The sequence below is a fragment of the Ascaphus truei genome, chromosome 1, assembly GCF_040206685.1.
Source record: "Ascaphus truei isolate aAscTru1 chromosome 1, aAscTru1.hap1, whole genome shotgun sequence".
NCBI lineage: Eukaryota > Metazoa > Chordata > Amphibia > Anura > Ascaphidae > Ascaphus > Ascaphus truei.
The window spans coordinates 469,334,764-469,357,268 of record NC_134483.1 but is presented as its reverse complement, the minus strand read 5'-3'; the positions used below and the strand labels follow the sequence as shown (position 1 = coordinate 469,357,268).

General features: G+C 41.7%; 1 protein-coding gene across 1 annotated transcript in view; it reads right to left on the bottom strand.

Moving 5' to 3' along the window:
• Positions 1-1,816: 1,816 nt before the first annotated feature.
• Positions 1,817-22,505, bottom strand: part of CNGA1 (cyclic nucleotide gated channel subunit alpha 1) — a 45,632-nt gene continuing 24,943 nt past the window's right edge. The window contains exons 3-9 of the mRNA XM_075566928.1: positions 21,292-21,405; positions 19,425-19,487; positions 19,162-19,197; positions 15,651-15,896; positions 9,932-10,036; positions 7,308-7,414; positions 1,817-3,766 (exon numbers count right to left, since the gene is read on the bottom strand). Coding sequence (XP_075423043.1) covers positions 2,349-3,766; positions 7,308-7,414; positions 9,932-10,036; positions 15,651-15,896; positions 19,162-19,197; positions 19,425-19,487; positions 21,292-21,405 — 2,089 coding nt within the window. The 3' untranslated portion in view covers positions 1,817-2,348. The remainder of the gene's footprint in view (positions 3,767-7,307; positions 7,415-9,931; positions 10,037-15,650; positions 15,897-19,161; positions 19,198-19,424; positions 19,488-21,291; positions 21,406-22,505) is intronic.

Here is a 22,505-nt window from a genome sequence, read left to right as displayed (position 1 = left end):
CTAACTCATGCACATTCCTAATGATAACTACACATGCTTCCGGACACCACACACAATGTACAGTATACAAGCTATCTGATTATCTGACTTTTTCCCTATGCTCACTTACCCCCCTATACACACCCACATATATTCAAGCAAAGACAAATAATAATAATAACAAATTTATTACATATAGTGCTTTTCTCCCAATTTGACTCAAAACGCTTCACAATTACAGCACTGAGCTGCTCCCTCCAGGGTGGATTCTCTGCTCTGCCCTTAGCCTTTTGAGGGACTATTGACCAAGAAATAAAGCAATCTCAAGATGGAAGAATAAGAACTGAATATGCGGAGCTGTGCAAGACAATCTGCAAATGTATATAACTGAAGATTTAAGAACATTTTACTGTGATATGGTGAAGAACACTATTGCAGATAACAAAAGCTTAAAGAAGACAAAGCAATGACTTATGGTTGGGAAGAAGCAAATGAATGCACTCAAACAAGACACTGGATGAACAATAAAAGACTGCACTTATAAAGAGAGGGGAGGATGGGAGTATGGATGGGAGTAGCGAGGTGTCGGACTATCAGGTGAGCGGGGAAGGGCGGAGAACCAGGTCTAGAAACAAAGCTCCCTGCAGGGGAGGCTCTTTGTTCTCTCCAGACACTGGAGCCTACCCAGCAGGAGGTATGGGGCTGGCAAGGGGAAGCCATTGCTCGTAGACACAGTTCTCATTGGCCAGTTCGAATTTCCCACTCGCCAGCTACCTGATCCCCTGGGTATGCCCCCTCCTCTGACGGTGCAACAAGCCAAGCCTCCAGCTTGTTACTGGCTTTTGCATTACGATCCGTACTGTGATTAGCCGCCAGTTCCATGTTGGACATAGGACACCGAGGTCTATGTAAAGGGACTGCCCAATCAGAGTACCAGACTATTCCTATTGTAGGCTTGGTCCGGTGAAGCAGAGGCGGGCTTTTCAAGGTACTTTGCTCGCAATAGCAAAGCACTCCACATTGAAGTGCCGGATAAGCCTAGCCAAGCTGAGGACAAGTTCTAGAGGTGCGGACAAGTTCTACAAACTAACAAAGACCTGGCCAGCGGGGAAAGCCAGGTAGCAATAACGAATATAGTACTGTGGTGTTCCTGGATGTGGAGCAGACAGGGTAAGCCTTCCTAAAGCAGACGCCCTGCACCTAGTTGACGCCAGTGCCTCCCCCCAGATCCCCAGTGAATGTGTATTTTCCCTGTTTTGTGTTACTTTGTATACCTGCTGGTTCTACCAGAATAAACCTAATTTTATTCCACTACCTTGTCCTGCCTAGTGAAATTGATCCTGGAAGGTAAAGGTGTTAAAAGTACTGGCCTCCAGTGACCGGTACAAATGTCATTCAGTGCAGTTAAATAATTCTGTGGGAGTACAGGCATACCCCGCTTTAAGGACACTCACTTTAAGTACACTCGCGAGTAAGTACATGTCGCCCAATAGGCAAACGGCAGCTCACGCATGCGCCTGTCAACACGTCCTGAACAGAAATACCGGCTCCCTACCTGTACCGAAGCTGTGCGCACGCGGGGAGACTATAGAGCCTGTTACAAATGCGTTATTTACATCAGTTATGCACGTATATGACGATTGCAGTACAGAACATGCATCGATAAGTGGAAAAAAGGTTGTGCTTCACTTTAAGTACATTTTCGCTTTACATACATGCTCCGGTCCCATTGCGTACGTTAATGCGGGGTATGTCTGTACTAAGTTTCTTTGTGAAAGACATTTTAGAACACACAGGTCAGATTCAATTGAATATAAAATACCATTTGTACTGCACGTTTGAAAATACTATTTTAACATTTATTTTATACATATTTTACAATTAGGTGAATAGACATTTGTGTTGATAAAAATGAATACATTTATTGACGAACTAAAACAAGTAACAAAAGGAAGGTTTTATACGATGACTATTTGCTTAATTATGAGGAATTTTTCTCTTAACTTTACAGCAGATATATAATATGGTTACTAGGACGATTGTGGAAACATAAATTGTGTTTTTTTTTCTGATTCCTTCTTTGTTCTTTGATGCTCAACCTTTCATATAAATAGAAAAAAATATATTTTTGGAACAGCGTATTGTTTCTTTAAGCTATATTAAAATCACCTTTGGGGCTCAATCCATGTCCAACATTTGTGTGCCTGAGACAATAAAATTGTCCGGCTTAACTTCAAGGTGTGTAAACATTTTTCATGATTTTACAAGTGAGAAATTAAATGAAAGTTCATAGAGTTTGTTCCATTATTCAATATAAAAAAGTGATTTTGTGCAGTAAAAGTGGGCATCGCACTTTAAAATTAATTACTTTATTCCTTTGTGGGTGGTGCTGCTTCTTCCTTGATTCCTTCTACCTCTGGTAGCTCTGAAGCTTCTACCTCTGTTGCTGGCTTCAGGGTTTTCTCAATTTTTGTTACTCTTTGCTTAAGTTTCTGTTGTGCTGAATCATACTCAGCCAAAAGTCTAGCAAATTTGGTTTGCAGGTTTTCAACTAAACCCTCCATATGAGCCACCTTCTCCTCAATGTCTTTGGGATCGCTGCCTGAATTTGCAATGTCTAAATCAAGTAGCCCATCCTTCATCAGAATTTGCCTTCCTTTTTCCTCCAGCATGGCTTTAGCATCTGGGTACTCGGTCAGAGCTTCCATGAGGTCATCTTTAGATAGGCAGAAGAGATCCGAATATCCAATACTTTTAATATTGGCTGTTCTTCTATTACCAGCTTTACTTCCCTTAATGTTGAGAATACTGATCTCCCCAAAGTAGCTACCATCACTCAAAACCACAAATTGTGTAATCCCATCATCAGCTACAACAGCAAGTTTTCCTTCTTTAATAATGTACATTTCTCGTCCAATATCTCCTTTCCTGCAAATGTAATCTCCGGGGCTATATACCTGAGGCTGCAGTTTTAAGACCAATTCAACCAAAAGTCCAGCTTCACAGTCAGCAAAAATTCGAACTTTCTTCAATGTATCCAGGTGAACGTTAATCGCAATCTCCGCTCTTAGCTTATCAGGTAGGTATTTCAATACGTCCCTCTCATCAACGGCTTTTTTATTTGTCCACAAGTAGTCAAACCATTTGATGACTCTTTTTTCTAAATCTTTGCTGACTTTTCTGAAATGCATGTACTGTTTAATAGCGTCAATTCTCCCCTGGAATTCGGCTCTGGCTGCGTTCATATTGGAAATCATGGAACCAACATTACCGACGATGGTAGCGAAAATCAATACTCCCACCAAGAAGTCGGCAACCACAAACCAGAACTCGGAATCTTGCACCGGCGGAGGGGTTTCGCCGATAGTAGTCAGGGTCAGTGTTGACCAATAAAGACTGTATACATACTTTCTAGCCAGACGTCCATAGTTTGGATCCGTTGTGTTGGGATAGACCCATGTGTCTTCCCCAAATCCTATAGCTTTAGAAATGGAATAGTACACACAGGCATTCCAGTGGATAATGATCACAATGTACATGATGAGGTTGGAGATCCTGAAGATGTTTGGGTAATTGGTCCTTGTTTCTGTTCGCTGGAAAAACTCAAACATGCGAGATATTCTCAGTAATTTGTTGAGCCTTAGCTCTGGGTAGTTCAATCCCAACTTCAAATACAGTATATCTGTTGGTATAATAGACACAACATCCAACTTATATTGCAAAGTCTTTTTGTATTTTTCTCTGAGTTTAGTTTCGTCTTTGACAAGCAGACCTTGTTCCAGGTAACCTGTAAAAGCAAAGAAATAGGTACGTTATGGTGCAGTACTTTTAGTATTTTCATCATACAATCTCATCAGATTACTTGTCAGGTCATCTGAGTTTGCAAAGGATTTGCAGAGAGAAATCATTCATCCAATGGCTACCCATCACCCATCATGTGTTATATATAACACATGATGGGTGATGGGTAGCCATTGGATGAATGATTTAAAATTAATTACTTTAGCGCCCAACTATATGTTATATACAGTATATATATATATACTGTATATTACATATAGTTGGGCGCTAAAGTAATTAATTTTAAATCATTCATCCAATGGCTATATTTTTATATATATATATATATATATATATATATATACTGTATATTACATATAGTTGGGCGCTCCTTGTATGTAGATTAGAGTAGAATTAGCGTGTGCACGTAACATATAACATAATAAAATATACATCACCACACCAGAAGTTGAGCATAGGGGAAACAGCACACTAGAAATAGTGGAAAAAAAAAAAAAGATTGTTCTGTGGTCCAAATGTGACACCACTGTTTGGTATCACAATATGTGTAAATATATATATTTACAGGGCTGGTGGGGGGGGGGGGGCAAGAGGAATGAACAAGCTCTTGCAACAGTCTATAGTGATTTGTGAATGGTGCCAGGAGCTAAAGTAATCGTAACACAAAGAAAAATTGCAGAGGCAAGAAAAAGAGCCCCTTTGGGACGAGCACTCACTTCAGTGTATAATGATTGATTTAAAATGTAACCTTTAATGGGTCTTGTTAAAATAATGGGGGGAAGACAATATACCAGCACGATAAAGGCGTGTGTGGTATAACAAACATAAGCGCAAAAAACGTAGCAGTGAGTGGTAACGGATAATTAATCCAAGTGCTGGACTTGCTCTTTCGGGATAATATTATTAGCCTCAACATAAGTAGTGTGACCATTTATTATACTTGGTAATTAGTCGCAGCCCCAAAGTGTGTACCAGCCAGAGTGTTATCGGGCAGTTCATATGCTGTAATACACAGTCCACAACTAAATATGTGTGGGCACAGAACTGATATCTGAATAGATATGTATTGTTATCAGTTGAACCAGCCTAAATGTTGGCGTGGTTCAGTCCACAGGTAAATGAGCGTGGACTGAGAACATATAGCTACCGTTACCCTATGTAACTCTAATAATGGCTAATGTTAGTAGCCCTCAATAGGTAGAGGCTAAATAGATGGTGACGTCACCAAACTCCTTGTTTCTTGTATGAAAACACAAGCTGTGTAGATATAGACAGTTGTACTACTTTGCTAGTTATTAGTTATATACTGTACACGGCAAGTTACCCGTTGTACCCATATAGCTGTGTAGAGAGAACTCCCATACTAATTCTGCGGTCCTATATGGTGAATGAATATTGTGCCATGGTTATTAATCAGCCACACTATTGGCAATATAATTCAGCAGGTAGTACAGTATATGTGTTAGTATGCTAAATACACATAGACCCATAGAGCTTTTTAGGGGAATTCTTATGCTGTCTATAATGGTCCTATGTAGTGAATAGATATTGTGCCGTGGTTGTTAATCTGCCACACTTCTGGCATTGAGTTTCAGCAGGAAAAATGCAGGTTAGTGGAGACGGTGTTGTCAGGCTACTAATGTTGCCTGGTAAGATACAAAGATTCAGCCTTGCTACGAGCCCTGCAAAGGACAGCCTGCTTCCTGCTCGCTACACTGGATGCGCTATGGTGACGTCATCAACAATTGACACGCACCGACGTACGTTTCTCATTGTCATGACACTTTTTCTTGCCTCAGCAATTTTTCTTTGTGTTACATTTACAGAGCTGGTACAGTATATTGCATATTTTGTCATGCACAAACTATTCTGATTATATTTATATGTTTGTATGTGCATGTATATATGTATGTATGTATGTATGTGTGTATATAGTGTGTGTACATATACAGTATATGTAATGTAATGTAAATACAACTGTATGCTCATCTGCAGGTCTTAGGCAGGTCTGCAACCACGCCTTTCACCATTATCACCCAGCACAGCACTTCCACTGCAGCAAGGGATTCTGGGAAATGACATGCAAATGAGCACACAGTGCCACTTTTTGCATATATATATATATATATATATATATATATATATATACTTCACCCAAACCACAGATTTGAAGATGGAGACACAACACAGGTAGGTGATCAAAAATAGTGTATTGTATTGGTTATGTTCTGGATTACAATACACTATCTTTGATCACTTTACCTTTGCTATTGTGATGTGTCTCATTCAAACGTGTTTTGGATGAAGTAAAACCATTTATTTGATTTAATATGATATGTACACTCGCCATGTTTGGTCTATCTTTTGCTAGAGGTATGCCTATATATAGATATATAATATATATAGTAAAGAAGTTGGGTCACACATTAATAGTAATATTCCAAACGATTAGAGCGAGTGCTTCTGCTAATACACTAAACAGTACTATGTAGAAGGTTAAAAATAAAATAAAAATCAGGCACACCAAATGGTACAATAAATGTGTCATTACTAGCTCAACGTTTCGGCGTCCCATTTATTGTACCATCTGGTGTTCCTGATCTTTTTGATACATACATACAGAATACATACTGTATATACTGTAGGTGCATACAAATGTGTGCATGCACTGCCTTTATGGAAGACTAAACCCACACGGTGTGTCAAACTACAGTACACCATATGCAGAAGCCTTTCTGGAGGTTGAGAAAGCGCTATAACAGCGTGAAACGTGTGGTAGGAGAACCTTTTCTGTTTTGTCCCTAGTATGTTATTTTAATCATGCAGTTTAATAAATTTTCTTTTCTTTTTGTTCTAACCCGGTGAGTTGTGAGTGCTTTGGCATGTTTGAGTTGTCCACCAATCCTTCACAGTGTTCTTTTCTGGAGGTTGAGTCCCACTTAACAAAATATATTGGTGTTGTAATGACATGAAAGTGGTTTATTTTGGAACCGTTTTTTATTATTTGTAACAGTTATTTGAGAATAAAATGAACAAGGAATACAATTCAGATTCACGCCTGAAAGCCTCTCTATGTAATTCACAATAGTTACTGTATACAGTGATACCATTTAACCATACACAGTACAATCCTATGAGCTCTTATGCGCTATTAACGAATATTTATCTAAAACTGAAACCACTGGATAATTTTTAAACAGGAGAAACTTGTGGAAAAACATGATTTTTTTTATTACAATAGGATTAATACAAATTCAGAAGGGACTAGGGAAAATCCAGAAATTCATAATCTGCTACACACAAGTGTTTAAAATGATAATATGAACATACTGTATAAGTTGTGTACTTCTTTTTCTTTGCCAAGGAACATGTGGAGCAGCTGTTCCCCAGTTAGCCAATGATTCTGTTTTTACTTGTGTACAGTAGTTGTGTTAGCAGATTGAGCTGCTGTATATACAGGATTTGTCCCTTGCCCCTGTGACCTTACGGAGTAATGAAGATATCAAAGATACTGTGCATTTGGTTACCTGTTCTCGTTCTTACAAACATGTCTAGAATATAGATGACATCTGATAAATAATCAATCATAAACCACATTTCTAAATAGTCTCCTTGCAGTTCATCAAAACAAGCCCTGCAGATAAAAAGAAGAATCTGTAAGTTACTGCAGTATTTTTAAAGAAATATCCATTTCAGTCGATTTGTAGTATATGATTTGTATTTCTATTCACACTCCAGTAGCACCCACATAAATAAACAAATATATTTGAAATACTAATATGTGTATTTGATAGAGTAAATCTGTCTTGAACTTCTGTTCTTTCAAGCACTTTTTTAGCATTTCTCATGTCTGCTGTGTTACAAAAATTGCAATGACCATATGGGCCAGAAATGTACATGTTGGGTTGGTGACTTTTTTTGCTTTTCTATTTTTTTTTTATTATTATTAAGGAAGCACCATAATATTACCTAATCTAGTATACTGTAAATACAAATATAAGGTAGGCATCTGTCGTCCTAAATGTAATTGATGGACATAGGTCTCTTTTCACCCTCATAACTTTATTTGTATTTTTCTATATGCAGTTCATGCAAAAGTAAGGATGTTTGCTGCACACCAAAGAAAAATAACAATAACTTATGATACATTTACCGGTGCTCTTTAAGCTGCGCTTATAGTGCTGGCGACGGCAACGCGACCGATGACGTCACCCGTCGCCAATCGCTAGAGTTGCACTTTCGTTTTGGACGACGTCGCTGGCTGCAAGGCAAGCAACATCATAAAAGGGGTGGGCAGAGGCACGCAGAAGCTCACGATTGGCTGCAAGGGGAGACCGTCGCCAAAAAAAATCAAATTTTTTGGTAGCACTGTCACTCCATCGCTTTATTGCTGTCGTGTGCACTATAAGCGCACACAACGGTGACAATGCATTTGTTTTGCCGTGACGGCACCATCGCGTCGCCGTCACTATAAGCGCACTTTTAGTCCCAGGGAAGACCTGCATTTCATCCAATATATCCAATGTAATTGATGGACAAGGGCACACAGATTTCAATCATAAAGAATTTATTGTGCCATAAAACACACCACGTTTCGGCCTGCTGGCCTTTCTCACTTTGCCGCTTCACTTGAGAAAGGCCAGCAGGCCAAAACGTTGTGGCTTCTATGGCACAATAAATTCTTTATGATTGAAATCCATGTGCCCTTGTCCATCAACTACATTCAATATACAGTATCGCATGTATTGTTCAGAGCAAGAAGTAAGACAAGCAGATTTGAGGCAGGTCATTATGAGGAAATGCTGTGTAGCCAGGTCCCTCTCTGAGGTTGTACCCCCTTCTCCCCCCTTGGTTGTACTTACCTCCGCGCGGTCGGAAGAGTTGCGGCCAGTTGTGGGTGCGCGGGCACACGCCTTCCGGAGCTCCGTGGGAGGGGGCATGCGGTGTGCGGTGTGCGCCGGGACAGCGATCGCATCGCCGGGGGCTCCGGTGGTTGCAGAGCGAGCCGCCATCTTGTGGGCACTCGCGCATTTCATGTTGCGCATGCGCAGTGGGAAAGCACACAAAGGCTAGCCAATCAGGGAAGGCTCTGGAATGGACTACAAGTCCCATGAGCCTTTGGAGTGTCCCACGTAACACCAGGGAGCCAATAGGAGCTGGGGTAGTCCTGCATGCAGGCAGAGTGTGACAGGCAGAGGTAGGGGACAGAGGGGCGTGCAGAGAGGCAAGTAGCCTCTGCACTAGACCAGCAAAAACCCCTAGGCCCAAGATAGGCCCTGAGTGAGTGTATAGCTTGTGGCTGCTATAGGGAAAGGCCCTAGCATAAGGAACGGATCCCTTTAGTACCTGAATTTAGTTAGGGACACAGCGGACGCTGAACTCCCTGAGGAGAGGTCTGGGACCAGGCCTCACCAAAGAGACACTACCAGGGTGGGATCACCCTGACGATGTCGTGGAGGAGAGTGGATCGGCGGATCCTTTGTGAAGTTTCATTGGACCGGGCGCTGGTGCGCCTGGCAGGTAAAGTCAACAAGTGCACCAACAAACTGGTACAAACACAGGCGCTGATCACGCCTATAAGGGTGGGTTCTTTGGGAACACTGTGGGTCTAGTGACCAAGGGACTACGCATTATTGTGGACACGGTGTGGGACACGGTGTCGGGTAACACTTCTGGGAAGTAAAGCCCTGCGAGGCGTGGGGCAGTTGTACACTTATTTCTTTACCATAAGAGAGAGTCATCATATTCATATTCATATGCAATTCACTGTTATTGTAAAGGTTCCGTTATTTTTATACTGTGAAAGGTTCCGTGGCAGAGGCTCAGGCTCCTGGAGCCGACAGGTATATAGCAGCACTGGTAGCTTCCTGTGTTCTGGAGGAAACAGGGCTACAGCTGCAGGAAAGACTTACATCCATTAGTTATCACTGGTGCAGCACAATGAACAACAAAACCACCCCACCGTATGTCATTAACCCTCTTTCCCCGACTTTCTTCTTCCATCACAGCCTCCCTGTGGATTTACACATCAGGTTTCCTCCTAATGAGGCGGTTCTGTGCCATTTTAAAATCTGGAATGGCTTCATCTCCAGGTACACTTTCACATAACAAAGACATAGCCCAATCTGGTTTATTAGCACATTGAGCTCACCTTGCTATGATCATGGTCCAGTTATACATGACGGGCATTGTAATACAAAACAGCCAGTTGTAATATGTGTTTCCTGCTGGGTCAATGACAAAAATGTCTTTCTTCCTGGACAAAAGTAAAAACAAAAGAAAATGTTGAAAATTAGACTGAAGTACATAGGCAGTTGCTAATATATGTTGTTCACAAATGGGGGATTCAGGCAGTTCTTATGCTTAACAATATGAAGCTCATACTGTTGGGATAATATGTTGCATTATCTTAAATATGTAAATTGTTAACTATTTATGATGGTACTGTGTGTAAAGAGCATGAGAGCAGCAGAGAAATGCGTTGTGCACCCGGTTAGTCAGCTAGTGTAGTGGAGTACATTGTTTAAACAATTGTCCACCATTGTGTATTCAATGATTGCAATAAGATTTAACATATGATTTATTTCTATGCTTCCTGCACTATAATTGTTTTTATTCAAAGTCACAAACTTGAGCTCTATTGTCTTGCTCCTGCTTTTAGTGGATACGGCAAGGAAGATTCCAAATGACAGACGTTATTAGGTGATAAATTATCCTACTAATATTAATTTTACATATAATACTACAATGGGTCTATGTACAGTATAGTGCAAAGGAAAGTGCATTGATACATTGCATCATTCTCTGCGTCTCGCGGTGGCAAATGTAACACACAGCATTGCCTACAGAATTTACTCTAAAGACAGATCAATACTGTCAGGCACCATTGGCAAATCCACGGGGAGAGTTGGAACCAGGGATCAGGATCAGTAGCGTAGTCAGTATGCAAGCTGGAGATGGAACCAGGGATCAGGATCAGTAGCGTAGTCAGTATGCAAGCTGGAGATGGAACCAGGGATCAGGATCAGTAGCGTAGTCCGTATGCAAGCTGGAGATGGAACCAGGGATTAGGATCAGTAGCGTAGTCAGTATGCAAGCTGGAGATGGAACCAGGGATTAGGATCAATAGAGTAGTCTGTATCTAAGCCGGAGATGGGATCAGGATCAGTAGCGTAGTCAGTATGCAATCCGGAGTCGGAACCAGGGATCGGAATTAGTAGAGCAGTTAGTATGAATTCCAGAGTTGGAACCATGTTTTAGGATCAGCCAAGAACTGAAGTAGCAACAGCATTGCAACACCGGAGACAGGAGTAACACAGCCTTCCACTAGGAAAGTTAAGGTAGATAAGTACACCTGGGTGCTTGAGAAAGAGCTCCCTAATATGCGCACCAGAGCCAAATAATGTATAATGTAATTAAAATATAACATTTAATCCAAATAAATGAAAAAGGAATTTTGTGCTGTTACCAGTCAGAAATTGAATAACACACACAACAGTTGTAATGGAGGTAGGTGGAACCTCCCCCCAGAGCTCACTCCTCCTCACCTTTTTAACTTGGGAGGTATTTTCACTCTGCTGCAAAGAACAGGATCTACTATGGTTCTTTCCCCTCATAAAGAGGTAAAGGGAAGGGTTCACAGTGTAGTGTAGGACCTGCATTAATTTTGGTTATATCTTGACATAGTATGCAGGCTTATGACGCTTTGGCCAAAGGGTTTAACTAAATAACCAAGTAAATAAAATTATTATTGAAGTATTTAAACTTTATACTTATTACTTTATATGTTTTGTCAATTGGATGTAGCATTGGGCACCCCTGTCTTTTGTTGGATGGGAATAATGCCAGATTTACTGTAGATATGACTTCAATTAGCATTTTGTTCCCTGTCCGTAATTTAGCTTAACGTTATGTTGAGTAGGCAAACAGAGTTTAGTGCATCTAGCCCTAAGTGGAACCTTTCTTAGAAATATAGAGACCTATTCATGAATCTGTGATAAGGATATTTGAGATTTCTATGTCTCCTTTCCACTCTCTCCAAAAACCCAATGATTTTCCATTCTGTACCTGGGAGAGGTGAGATTTCTAGCTGTCACTTTCTGGGCAGTGTTGTAGCAAATCAGAGGAAAAACTCTTACAAATGAGATTTTCGAGCCGGGTGGTTTTAATGCATAGATAATGATTAATGGATAGGGTGAAAGCACTAGATTTTTATTGTGTCAAATGGAATGCCATTTTCAGGCAATTTCATATTGGCAATATCAGAGTTTAAAGCAGCATTTCATTTAAAAAAAAAAAAAAATTCCCCCTAGGTGGAAAGCAGGGGGTCTCCGGAGCTGAACTGTGTTAGTTTTCACTACGGGGACCCCCTGCTCTCCGAGATATATACCTCTTACAGATGCTGCCGATATCCCAATTCTATTTTAAGCTCCCATGTCATGCCGACCAATAGGAAGCACAAGGAAGACGTTGTGGTTTCCTATTGGGATGCGGGACCTTTAAAGCGCCATATTGCGTACTCAGCCGGGGCTGCGACCAGCAGATTTTTCCGAGGTATGTATCTTTCGAAGTAGGGGGTCACCATAGATTAAATTAACGCAGTTCAGCTCCGTATACCCCATGCTACCCACGTAGAGCAAAACAAAAAACAAACACCCCCACCCAAGAGGAAATGCCGTTTTAATGAATAGGCTCAAGGGAGTTTTTTAAGACTTTTCTTAGCGTTTTTTTAAGATTTTCCAACATATTTTAATCTGAGTGAGAAGCATTGCAATTTATATATTAATCGTATAGAGTTACTAAAGTTTATTTTTGTGCTATACTAACAACCTAAAGGTGTATCACTTAAATACAGTATCTGGTTACTGTTAATAGATATGCACTAGTAAAGAAGTGAGGTGAACAACCAGTTTCCATGTGATTGCTGGGTATGGGTTGTTTCCTATATAGATGGTCATGTTTCTTGAAAATATATAATGCAAGAAAAATATTTCCTGATTTGCGTTCTATGGTTCCCTTTGCTTTTCTATACTATACTAGAGAGGGATATTAATCAAAGGTGCTCATCTGCAAAACTGATGAGAAAACCAGCACTGAATTTACTACAGGGCAACAAAAAAAATAGTACTGTATTGTCATGATAAGGCCAGAAAATATTCAGTTTGAATTAAATCTGTCACACTAGAGGTTAATGTAAGTTGCATCTTAAAAATACAAGGAATTGTTTTTATTACAGGTCAGGTCACTGGCCCTCCCTGGATTTTATGTATTTTTCTAGAAGTGAAGTTATCTGAGGCCAACTTCTGGTTTTAGCAAATTGGGGAGTCATAACTAATTTCTGACGGTAGAAATACATACAAAAACCTTTCATATAAAGGAAACAAATCTACGTAAGTACCAGCACTCACTGTCTAATAGCTAAATGATGAAAACAGTTGTAATGCAGAATAAACATTTAATAATAAAATGAACCAGAAATAAATCAAATGTGTTTGCAGAAACCAGTATCACAAATGGGCATGTCACAAAGTGAGGGGTGGGGGGGGAAGGAAAAGGGGAAAAAACATGAAACACAAGGAATATACACAAAAAAAACGGAGAACGGAAAGTATGCTAGGGGGGCGACGTTTCGAGGGACTACCTCTTCATCTGGCCCATTCCCCCTGGTCCAAAAGGACCGAGTGGTACTTCCCTAAGCCTCCCTTCCCCTATACCTGGTCAAATCAGACACCCCTGAAAATAGCTAGTAAACATATAGTGTAAGCTACTGTAAATACAGCTAAACAGCTAATAGCAGGGCAGCAAGAATCCACTAATGGTACAGTTAAAGCTGAACACAGCTTGCAAGAAAGCAGCTTGCAAATGAGCACCAAGAGTCCACACAGTCAGTGAAAGGTTAATGAGAAAAATAAACTCAACACGAGCACTCCACACGAGCAGCTGAAGGAGCAGAGCCACTGAGGGTTTGACCACTTAATTTATTTTTCTCATTAACCTTTCACTGACTGTGTGGACTCTTGGTGCTCATTTGCAAGCTGCTTTCTTGCATGCTGTGTTCAGCTTTAACTGTACCATTAGTGGATTATTGCTGCCCTGCTATTAGCTGTTTAGCTGTATTTAGCTTACACTATACACTGGCGACACACTTTATTCGAGCTTGGCTAGTCCCACGAATTCGGGTATACCCGGGTGTATTGAGGTTTGTGACTGTTTTCTGCCCGAGTGCATTGAGTTATTTTCCAAGCAGGGATTGAAGCATTTTATTCCCGCTGGCTGCAATACTGCACAGTATATATATATATACTGCATTACAATTCATGAATTTATGCCATCTGGTAGACACGCGAAGCATTGCAGCCTATTAAATCCTAATCATTATCATTTAACAGATCAGCCGCCCATCAGCCAGGCATGAACCCAGGCTGGGAAGGCAAATGCAACGGGGCTTGTCAGAGGTGAGGAGTGGCGCATTCCAGGTATCTGCCAGGTACATACCGGGTATTTGCTCGAATAAAGTGTGTCGGTGCAGTATGTTTACTAGCTATTTTCAGGGGTGTCTGATTTGACCAGGTATAGGGGAAGGGAGGCTTAGGGAAGTACCTCTCGGTCCTTTTGGACCAGGGGGAATGGGCCAGATGAAGAGGTAGTCCCTCGAAACGTCGCCCCCCTAGCATACTTTCCGTTCTCCGTTTTTTTTGTGTATATTCCTTGTGTTTCATGTTTTTTCCCCTTTTCCTTCTTTCCCCCCCCCCCACCCCTCACTTTGTGACATGCCCATTTGTGATACTGGTTTCTGCAAACACATTTGATTTATTTCTGGTTCATTGTATTATTAAATGTTTATTCTGCATTACAACTGTTTTCATCATTTAGCTATTAGACAGTGAGTGCTGGTACTTACGTAGATTTGTTAGTACTATACAGGGAAATAAGGGTCCCCTTTTGTTCCGTGCACCCTGCAATTGCATATATTTAACACCATCAGAGTGCTGTCTATCGTCCCCTTTTACCCTTTCATATAAAGGATTTCTTCTGGGGTCTGGAAATACCTGAGGGTGTAGCCAGGAAGATATTGTACATGACTGTTTAAATTGACTAAATATGAAATATTATTGGTCTGACATTCGCAAGAATTACAAATACATCTTTACAACACGTGATCAGACGAATTAGTGATACGAAACAATCCATGATTGTGAGAGTGTAAAGAACTGATATCCATTTGTCTCTCATAATGTAGAATGAATCCTCTCAAAAACATATCCATACATCTTGACATACATATTTTGGGTGGTGGTAGAGTTACGGTGATATTTGTGATGGTTAGAGGGGAGCTATTATGCATTATAGGGAACCTGCAGGGAGATAAATGTGTCAGCTAGATCAGGGGTACTCAACTCTAGTCCTCAAGCCCCCTCAACAGGTCAGGTTTTCAGGATATCCCAGCCTCAGTATAGGTGCCTCAATCAGTCCCTGCTTCAGCACAGGTGGCTCAATCAGAGACTCGATTGAGCCACCTGTGCTGAAGCTGGGATATCTTGAAAACCTGACATGTTGGGGAGGAATGAGGACTGGAGTTAAGCACCTCTGAGCTAAATAGCTGTGTGTATTAACCCTTGTCACATATGCAAGTCATGTGCTCACAGGTGTGTCGTTCATGACATGTATGATATTTATCTTTGAGAAATCGAAACCAGGTTGTTAATTTTTTGCCCTGATTTTGCATTAGAGAAACGTCACACGTGGCCTGTATAGTTCTTTACTTTACAGTACTGTTTCATGATGACTTAAAAACATTAAACTTTTAGTAAATATAATACAGACCAAAATCTGTTCTACTGGCTTCTTTGGTCCTGTTACAAAAGACTTACTCCTCTTTCTTGTCTTTGTCTTTATCTGTTTTCTCCTTCTCTTTTTCCTTCTCTTTTTCCTTCTCTTTTTCCTTCTCCTTTTCCTTCTCCTTTTCCTTCTCTTTTTCCTTCTCCTTTGCATTGTCTTTTTTTTTGTTCTCATCCTTCTCTTTCTTTTCCTTATCCCCCTTTTCTTTGTCCTTTTTCTTGTCTTTGTCCTTTTTCTTGTCTTTGTCCTTTTTCTTCTCCTTCTTATGATCAGACTTTCTGTAAAATATGTTATTGTTATATACAGTAATGTCTTAAGCAGGGTTGCAGATGGGGGACAGCTGGGACATCTGTCCCGGGCCCCGTGAGTAAAGATCCTGGGCCCCCTGCCGGCAAACTTGACACTGGCCTGATCTGCAGAGGGGGCCTTCTAAAAGGGGTTGCAGATGCAGCTTGGTGGAAGGTGTCTGTGGAAGTGCCTGTCCAAGCAGCATAATGTAGGGTGGTGGAAGGGAGGATTCCCTTAAATGTACCTCCATGGGCACCTTACATTAGGAAGCTCTGCAGGCCCTCTCCACAATGCTCGTAACAGGCAACCTCAAACCTCCAAGGCAGCAGGTAGGCAGTGGGCACACTCAGATCCACTCTTCAAATCTCCCTGTTTCCTTCTCTCTCTTTATCTTCCCCTCTCTCCCTATCTTGTTCTACTCCCTCTTTTTCTTCCTGTCTTTAATTCCACCCTCTCTCCCCCCTTTCCGGTGGTGACCAGATGTCCCGTTTTAGCTGGGACAGTCACAGTTTTTAATGAGCTATTCCAGTGTCTCAACAATTGTCAAAATATCCTGGTGTAGCCGGGACTATCCCAGTTAGTAATGAGCCAGTGTCCTCTTGGTTTGGGCAGCTAGTGTAGGAGGAGATTGGAGGTTGGAGGAGATCAGGGGAGAATGCGGGGTTAATCACATTAGAACATGTGTAGCCGGTAGGAGGGAGGAGAGCATGGCTATCTGGCTGCTTAACCACTGCAGATTCTGGGCAGCAGGTGGCGTTGCAGAGCACTCCATAGCTGTTCCTCGCTAGATCTCCTAGTTCCGTGTGTCTGTGTTGGTAAGTGTGTGCTGGTTAGTATGAGTATTTGTAATGGATATGTGTGTTTCATGCATTACGTGCATGCATATTTGGAGTGTTTGTATATGTTGAATATAAATCTGTATTTGTATATGGTATGTGTGTGTTACACTAATATTGCATGTTTGGTATGTGTATATATGGGGAGGGGGGTGGAGAGAGGATGGGGCAGAGGGAGGAGAAAGTATGGGGGAGGGAGGATAGAGACAATGGGGGTAGAGGGAGGAGAGAGAGGATGGGGAAAGGGAGGATAGAGGATGGGGGGCAGGATGAGAGACAGGAGGGAGGAGAGAGATGATAGGGGGAGAAAAAGTAGAGAGGGTGGGAGAGGGAGGAGAGAGGATGGGGGTGTAGACTGTAGAGGGAGGAGAGAGGATGGGGGAGAAGGAGGAGACAGGATGTGGGGACAGAGGATGGGGAGAGGCAGGAGAGAGGATGGGGAGAGGGAGGAGAAAGGATGGGGGGGAGAGAGGAGAGAGGATGGGGAGGTGTATTGGGAAATCCCATTATTAGCTGAAGTAGGGCCAGAAGCTTCTACACAGACCGTGCAGGTGCCCTGCCCAAGAATTACCCTCGCTCTCTCGGGATCAGACTAGACTAATTGGGGCTTCCCCATGTGTTTGGAGTGTTTGCTGTTGTATGGAGTGTTTGCTGTTGTATGGAGTGTTTGCTGTTGTATGCTGTTAAACTGTGCAAGCTGTAACTGAGAACATAACCGAAGGTAAGTACAATCCCTTTTTGATTACATCTCTAAGGCTGTTTACTGACTCGGAGTGTGCAAGTTCTTGACTGAATCCAGAATCTATGCATTACAGGGGGAGAGGGAGGAGAGAGGATGGGGGGGCGGGGAGAGGGATGAGAGAGGATGGGGGGGCGGGGAGGGGGATGAGAGAGGATGGGGGGGTCAAGGAGGAAAGAGGATAAGGTAGAGGGAGGATAGGGGGAGATAGAGCAGAAAGGTGGCGGATATGGAGCAGAGAGTATGGGGACAGAGGATGGAGGATAGCAAAAAAGGGGAGAGCACAGTTTGTGATTTAATTTGTTTTATAAATATTTTATAATGTGTCCTGGTTTTTGCATTTAAAAATCTGGTTCTCTCTCCCTCTCTCCCTCTCTCCCTCTCCCTTCCCCTTTTTGTGTCTTTGTTGGTAAGTGTGTTCTGGTTAGTATGAGTATTTGTAATTGATCTGTGTGTTTCATGCATTACGTGCATGTATATGTTGTATATTTAGTGTTTGTATAAGTTGAATATAAATGTGTATTTGTATATAGTACGTGTGTTACACTAATGTTGCATGTTTGGTATGTGTATATATGGGGGGGAGGGAGGAGTGGGACAAAGGGAGGAGAGACAGGATGGGGGGAAGGGAAGAGAGAGGATGGGGGAGGGAGGCTGAGATGGATGAGGGAGAGGGAGGAAAGAGAGGATAGGGGGAGAGGAAGAAGAAAGGATGGGGGGAGAGGAATGAGAGAGGGTGGGTATAAGGGATCTGTCAGAACCTCCAGGATGACTGCTGACAGGAAGTGACATCACCTTCTCCAAAGCTACCATCTTGCCTCATGGCAATCCCTGCCCTCACAGGAAGTATGCTTCGCTTTGGACCTCATTGCCAGCAGCTGCCTCTGGCCTTTAAGTAGCAGGCAGTTGCTATCCAACCTTGCGCGTGAAAAGTACTTGTACCTTGTCCCGTCTGAGCTCTGCCTTGCCTTTGTTTTGCCTGCTGCCTGCCTTGGAACCAGACCCGACTACCCCTTGCCTGCTGCCTATTTCGACCTCAGAACCAGACCTGACTACCCTTTGTCTGCCGCCTTCCTTAACCCCGGAACCGTACCCGACTACCCCTGCATCCCAGGCCTCTGAACCCAGGCCAAGGTCAGTGTATTACTCTCTACCTCTGCCCTGCGGGCCCATATCCAGTCCTGCAGTCAGCAACATTACAATGGGGGGGAGAGGGAGGAGAAAGAATGGGGAGGAGACAGGAGGGGGAGGGGGAGGGGGAAAGGGAAGAGGTAGGGTAGGGGAGATGGAGGAGAGGAAAGCAAAGATGGGGAGAGCACAGTTTGTGATTTAATTTATACATATTTTTTAATTTGACCTGGTTTAGACATTTAAAAATCTGGTCACCTTAACCTTCTCCCCCCTCTCTCTCTCCTTCCCCCACCTCTCTCTCCCTCCCCTGCATCCCTCTATCTCCCTCTCTCTCCTCCCCCTTTATCTTTCTCCTCCCCCTTTATCTTTCTCCTCCCCCTTTATCTTTCTCCTCCCCCTTTATCTTTCTCCTCCCCCCTCTCTCCTTCCCCCTTTCTCCTTCCCCTTCTTTCTCTCTCCCTCCCCATCTCTCCATCTCTATTGGTGGTCCTGTTTTAAGGATCATTTAGTAAATCTTTCTGAAATGCCTTGTTATTTACAGGTACATACTCTTTTTTTTCCTTTTTCTTTTTCTTTTTTTCTTCTCTGAAAAAGAAGATAATTAATAACTACAGTTGTGTTTCTGTATGAACATGTTTAAATGATTATTGCTGGTTGATAATGTTGCTTAAATAAAACATTCATATTTATTCACATTACAATATTTCCATACTTGGAATATTCTGCCAATTTAAGGCATGTATACATACTGTTCCACGATACTAAACATGTGATATACATTGGTTGTGTTTTACTACGCGTAGCATACTTACTCATCCTTATTATTACTGTTGTTGATATTGCAGAGTGCAGTGGGACCAGGAAGGTGTTGTTCCCTGTGAAATATCAAAACAAAATCATGTCTATACTGTACAAACTATAAGCCTTTAACCAAGTAACGTGTGTGTATCTCGTTCGCTCTCCCATTTCCCACATTTCCCACATTTTGTAGATCATCTCTAACCAATGTTTTATATTATGAACAAAATGTTGGAAATAGTGATGATGAATCCATTTTAGAAGTACTTTGTTTGGCTTGAAACATGAACTGGATTCTAGACAGGGAATGAAGTGGAAATCAGCAGGGCCTGAGTAAGCAAGGGGCTACAGTTAATGAGATTTCATCATGTGCAGGGATGGATTTCTATGATTGCCTACTTCTATGCTTTCCAAGAAGTCAACGTTTTATAGTCTTGTCTCCCATTCTTCTAAGCACACAAAAGGTAGGCTATTATAGAAAAGGCTGGAAGGCATCATTACACTTTCCGTGTTTTTGTTTGACAAAGCACATGTATTTGTAGATAATTGCATACTCTTTGATTTCTGCTATACCAAAGAGCACTTTATCTTTGTAATCAATGGACCTAAAATTAATTGCAAGGATCGAAGCATTTCCTCTCTGGAAAGTGTCCTGCAATACTAAGAAGATGAGACTCAACATACAGTACAGTAATTATGATGTAGGTTGTCACAAGAAAGAGTCCTTTTGTATATATTGTTCTGCAACAAGAAACTGCTAGCCAGCAAGTAGGACCTGTGTGAGAGATTAATACAATATGAGTATTTCCTGACTTAACTGTGTACCGTTGGGAAAGATTTTGCCTTTTTTTTTTACCCACCATACCCTACTACTATAACTTCACTTATACCTTGGGGAACTTCTGTGGATACCCTGCAGATCAATTTCAATATGTAATGTATCCTTTAAATATGCATGTTCAAAAAGTCTTGTGTGATACGGTCACTGTCTCTGTATGGGCTGGAGTGATGTAGCAAATGTGCTTTCCAGCCTAAAGGGAGTTAACCTCCCTGGAGCAGCTAGCAGCAGCTGCAACTAATTAAACACGCAGCTCTTCTGATTGAACAGGAATGTAAAAGACATGAAGTGGCCTACACACACTGAGAGATTGCTTTCCCCAGAGAGGGGGGAGAGAGAGAGACTTCTCCCCAGCCAGGAGGAAGCTGGCTGGAACAGTTCTCCAGGCCTGCTGGACGTTGGTCACTGAGCCTGCTGGGACTGCCTGGGTTGCACACCCAGGAAGAAGAAAGGACGTGAGTCTGCTGTGGAAGCAGGGCTGTCCTGTCTAGGACATTGGATCCAGAGGGATACTCTCGTGGGACCGAGTCCCAACAACAGATAAGGACTAAATAATGTATATTTGTGTGCCTAAAGACTGTTGATATTGTTGCTAACTGAGTGGATTATTTAAAGCTGGGAACCAGTTTAGTTGGCCAGCCATTCAGAAGGAACTGATGTTTAGACAGTCTCCTGAAAGGAGTAGGTGTTATTTTTATGATTTGTTTTCACAAAGGGATGGTGGGCCTATTATTGTGTTGTTTAACCACTACAAATAATACCTGTATAACGAAATATTGAGTTTCCTGCCTTGAATATGTGACACAAGACCCCGCAATGTGACGGAGGTATCATACTTGCTACATCAGTTTAATGATACAATTACTTTACCACCTTTATACAAAATCCCCTTAACTTACTCCAGTAACACACAAAAATATATTTTTGGTAGAGCCAAAATCAGAAAAAGTAGGCTGTAAGCTTTGAAAAATGTCATGTATAATGTGTTCACAGGATTTCATAATCGTACCAATCTTCTTAATATTGGCATTGTTGGAACGTACCTGTGTATTGTCCCACTCGCAGCATGTATTCTATTCCTGCCTGACATGCTGTAGCATTTTGCACTTTCCACTGTTTGTAATGCACACAGGCTATCTTCACTCTTATTTAACGGCCTGTGATTTAACAATAGAGACATATGTTTATTACATAAATATTACATATACAGAACACATGCATAGCAAGTGCACATTAATGCATGTCAAACTAGCAAAGAAAAATCTAAATCATATACATAATGCAGTTATTTTGCCCCAGAATTACTCCACATTTATCTTAATACATAAACCCTTGATACATAGTGTCTAGCATTCTGATCTCTTAGCCAGAGACTGAGTCATCATGAAAATTATCATCGAGGCGATAGTCGTGCTGCCGCTCCACATATCCTGCTTTGTCTACTATAATCTCCTCTGGTCTTCCTGTTTCCCGTGTGTCCCCCTCCAGTTTATTCTTCATGCTGCCACCAGACTCATTTTTCTAACACACCGCCCCTCCTGTGCATGCCCTTTATGGTCTGACTGCACTAAGCTCCCTTAGGCTACATAACGTGATGGTAACTATGGTTAGTGGCATGTTAGTAGTGACGTAGTAGCCACTAAGGACAATAATGTAATGTTAAGCCATATTTTCCCCAGTAAAGAGCATAGAGTTAACTATAATATAATGGTGATAATGAGATGCAAATTAGGTGTTATATCATTATCTCCTATTTACCAAAATCCGTTACGGTAACGAATGGACTAAACGTTACGTTTTTTAAGTCATAGCTAAACTTGCCATTACTCGCTTGGGTGTAACACCACATTTAGGCACAATTTAAATAACTGACTTATTTCTGGGCATTTTTCCTCTCCTCTTGGAAAACAATTATGCCAAGACTTGCATAATGGAAGATAGGCAACTTTATGCTACAATGACATGATGTTAACCCTATTCTACGGATATGGTACGTAGTGCAGATGTTTCATATAATTATATTGGTGGATCCGGGATGAACTCATGGAACATAAATCTGTTCCTATTTTAGGTAACATCACATTGTGTTCTGATGTTCACAGAGCTTAGTGCATCCTTGCCATGCAAGTTCTTACACTGGCTACCAATATCATGCAAAACCAGATTTGCGATACTGGTGCTCACATACAATGCTGTGCCACACCTATAGATTCCATACCTGTCAACATCAGACTCTCCCCCCACCCTTCACACATTT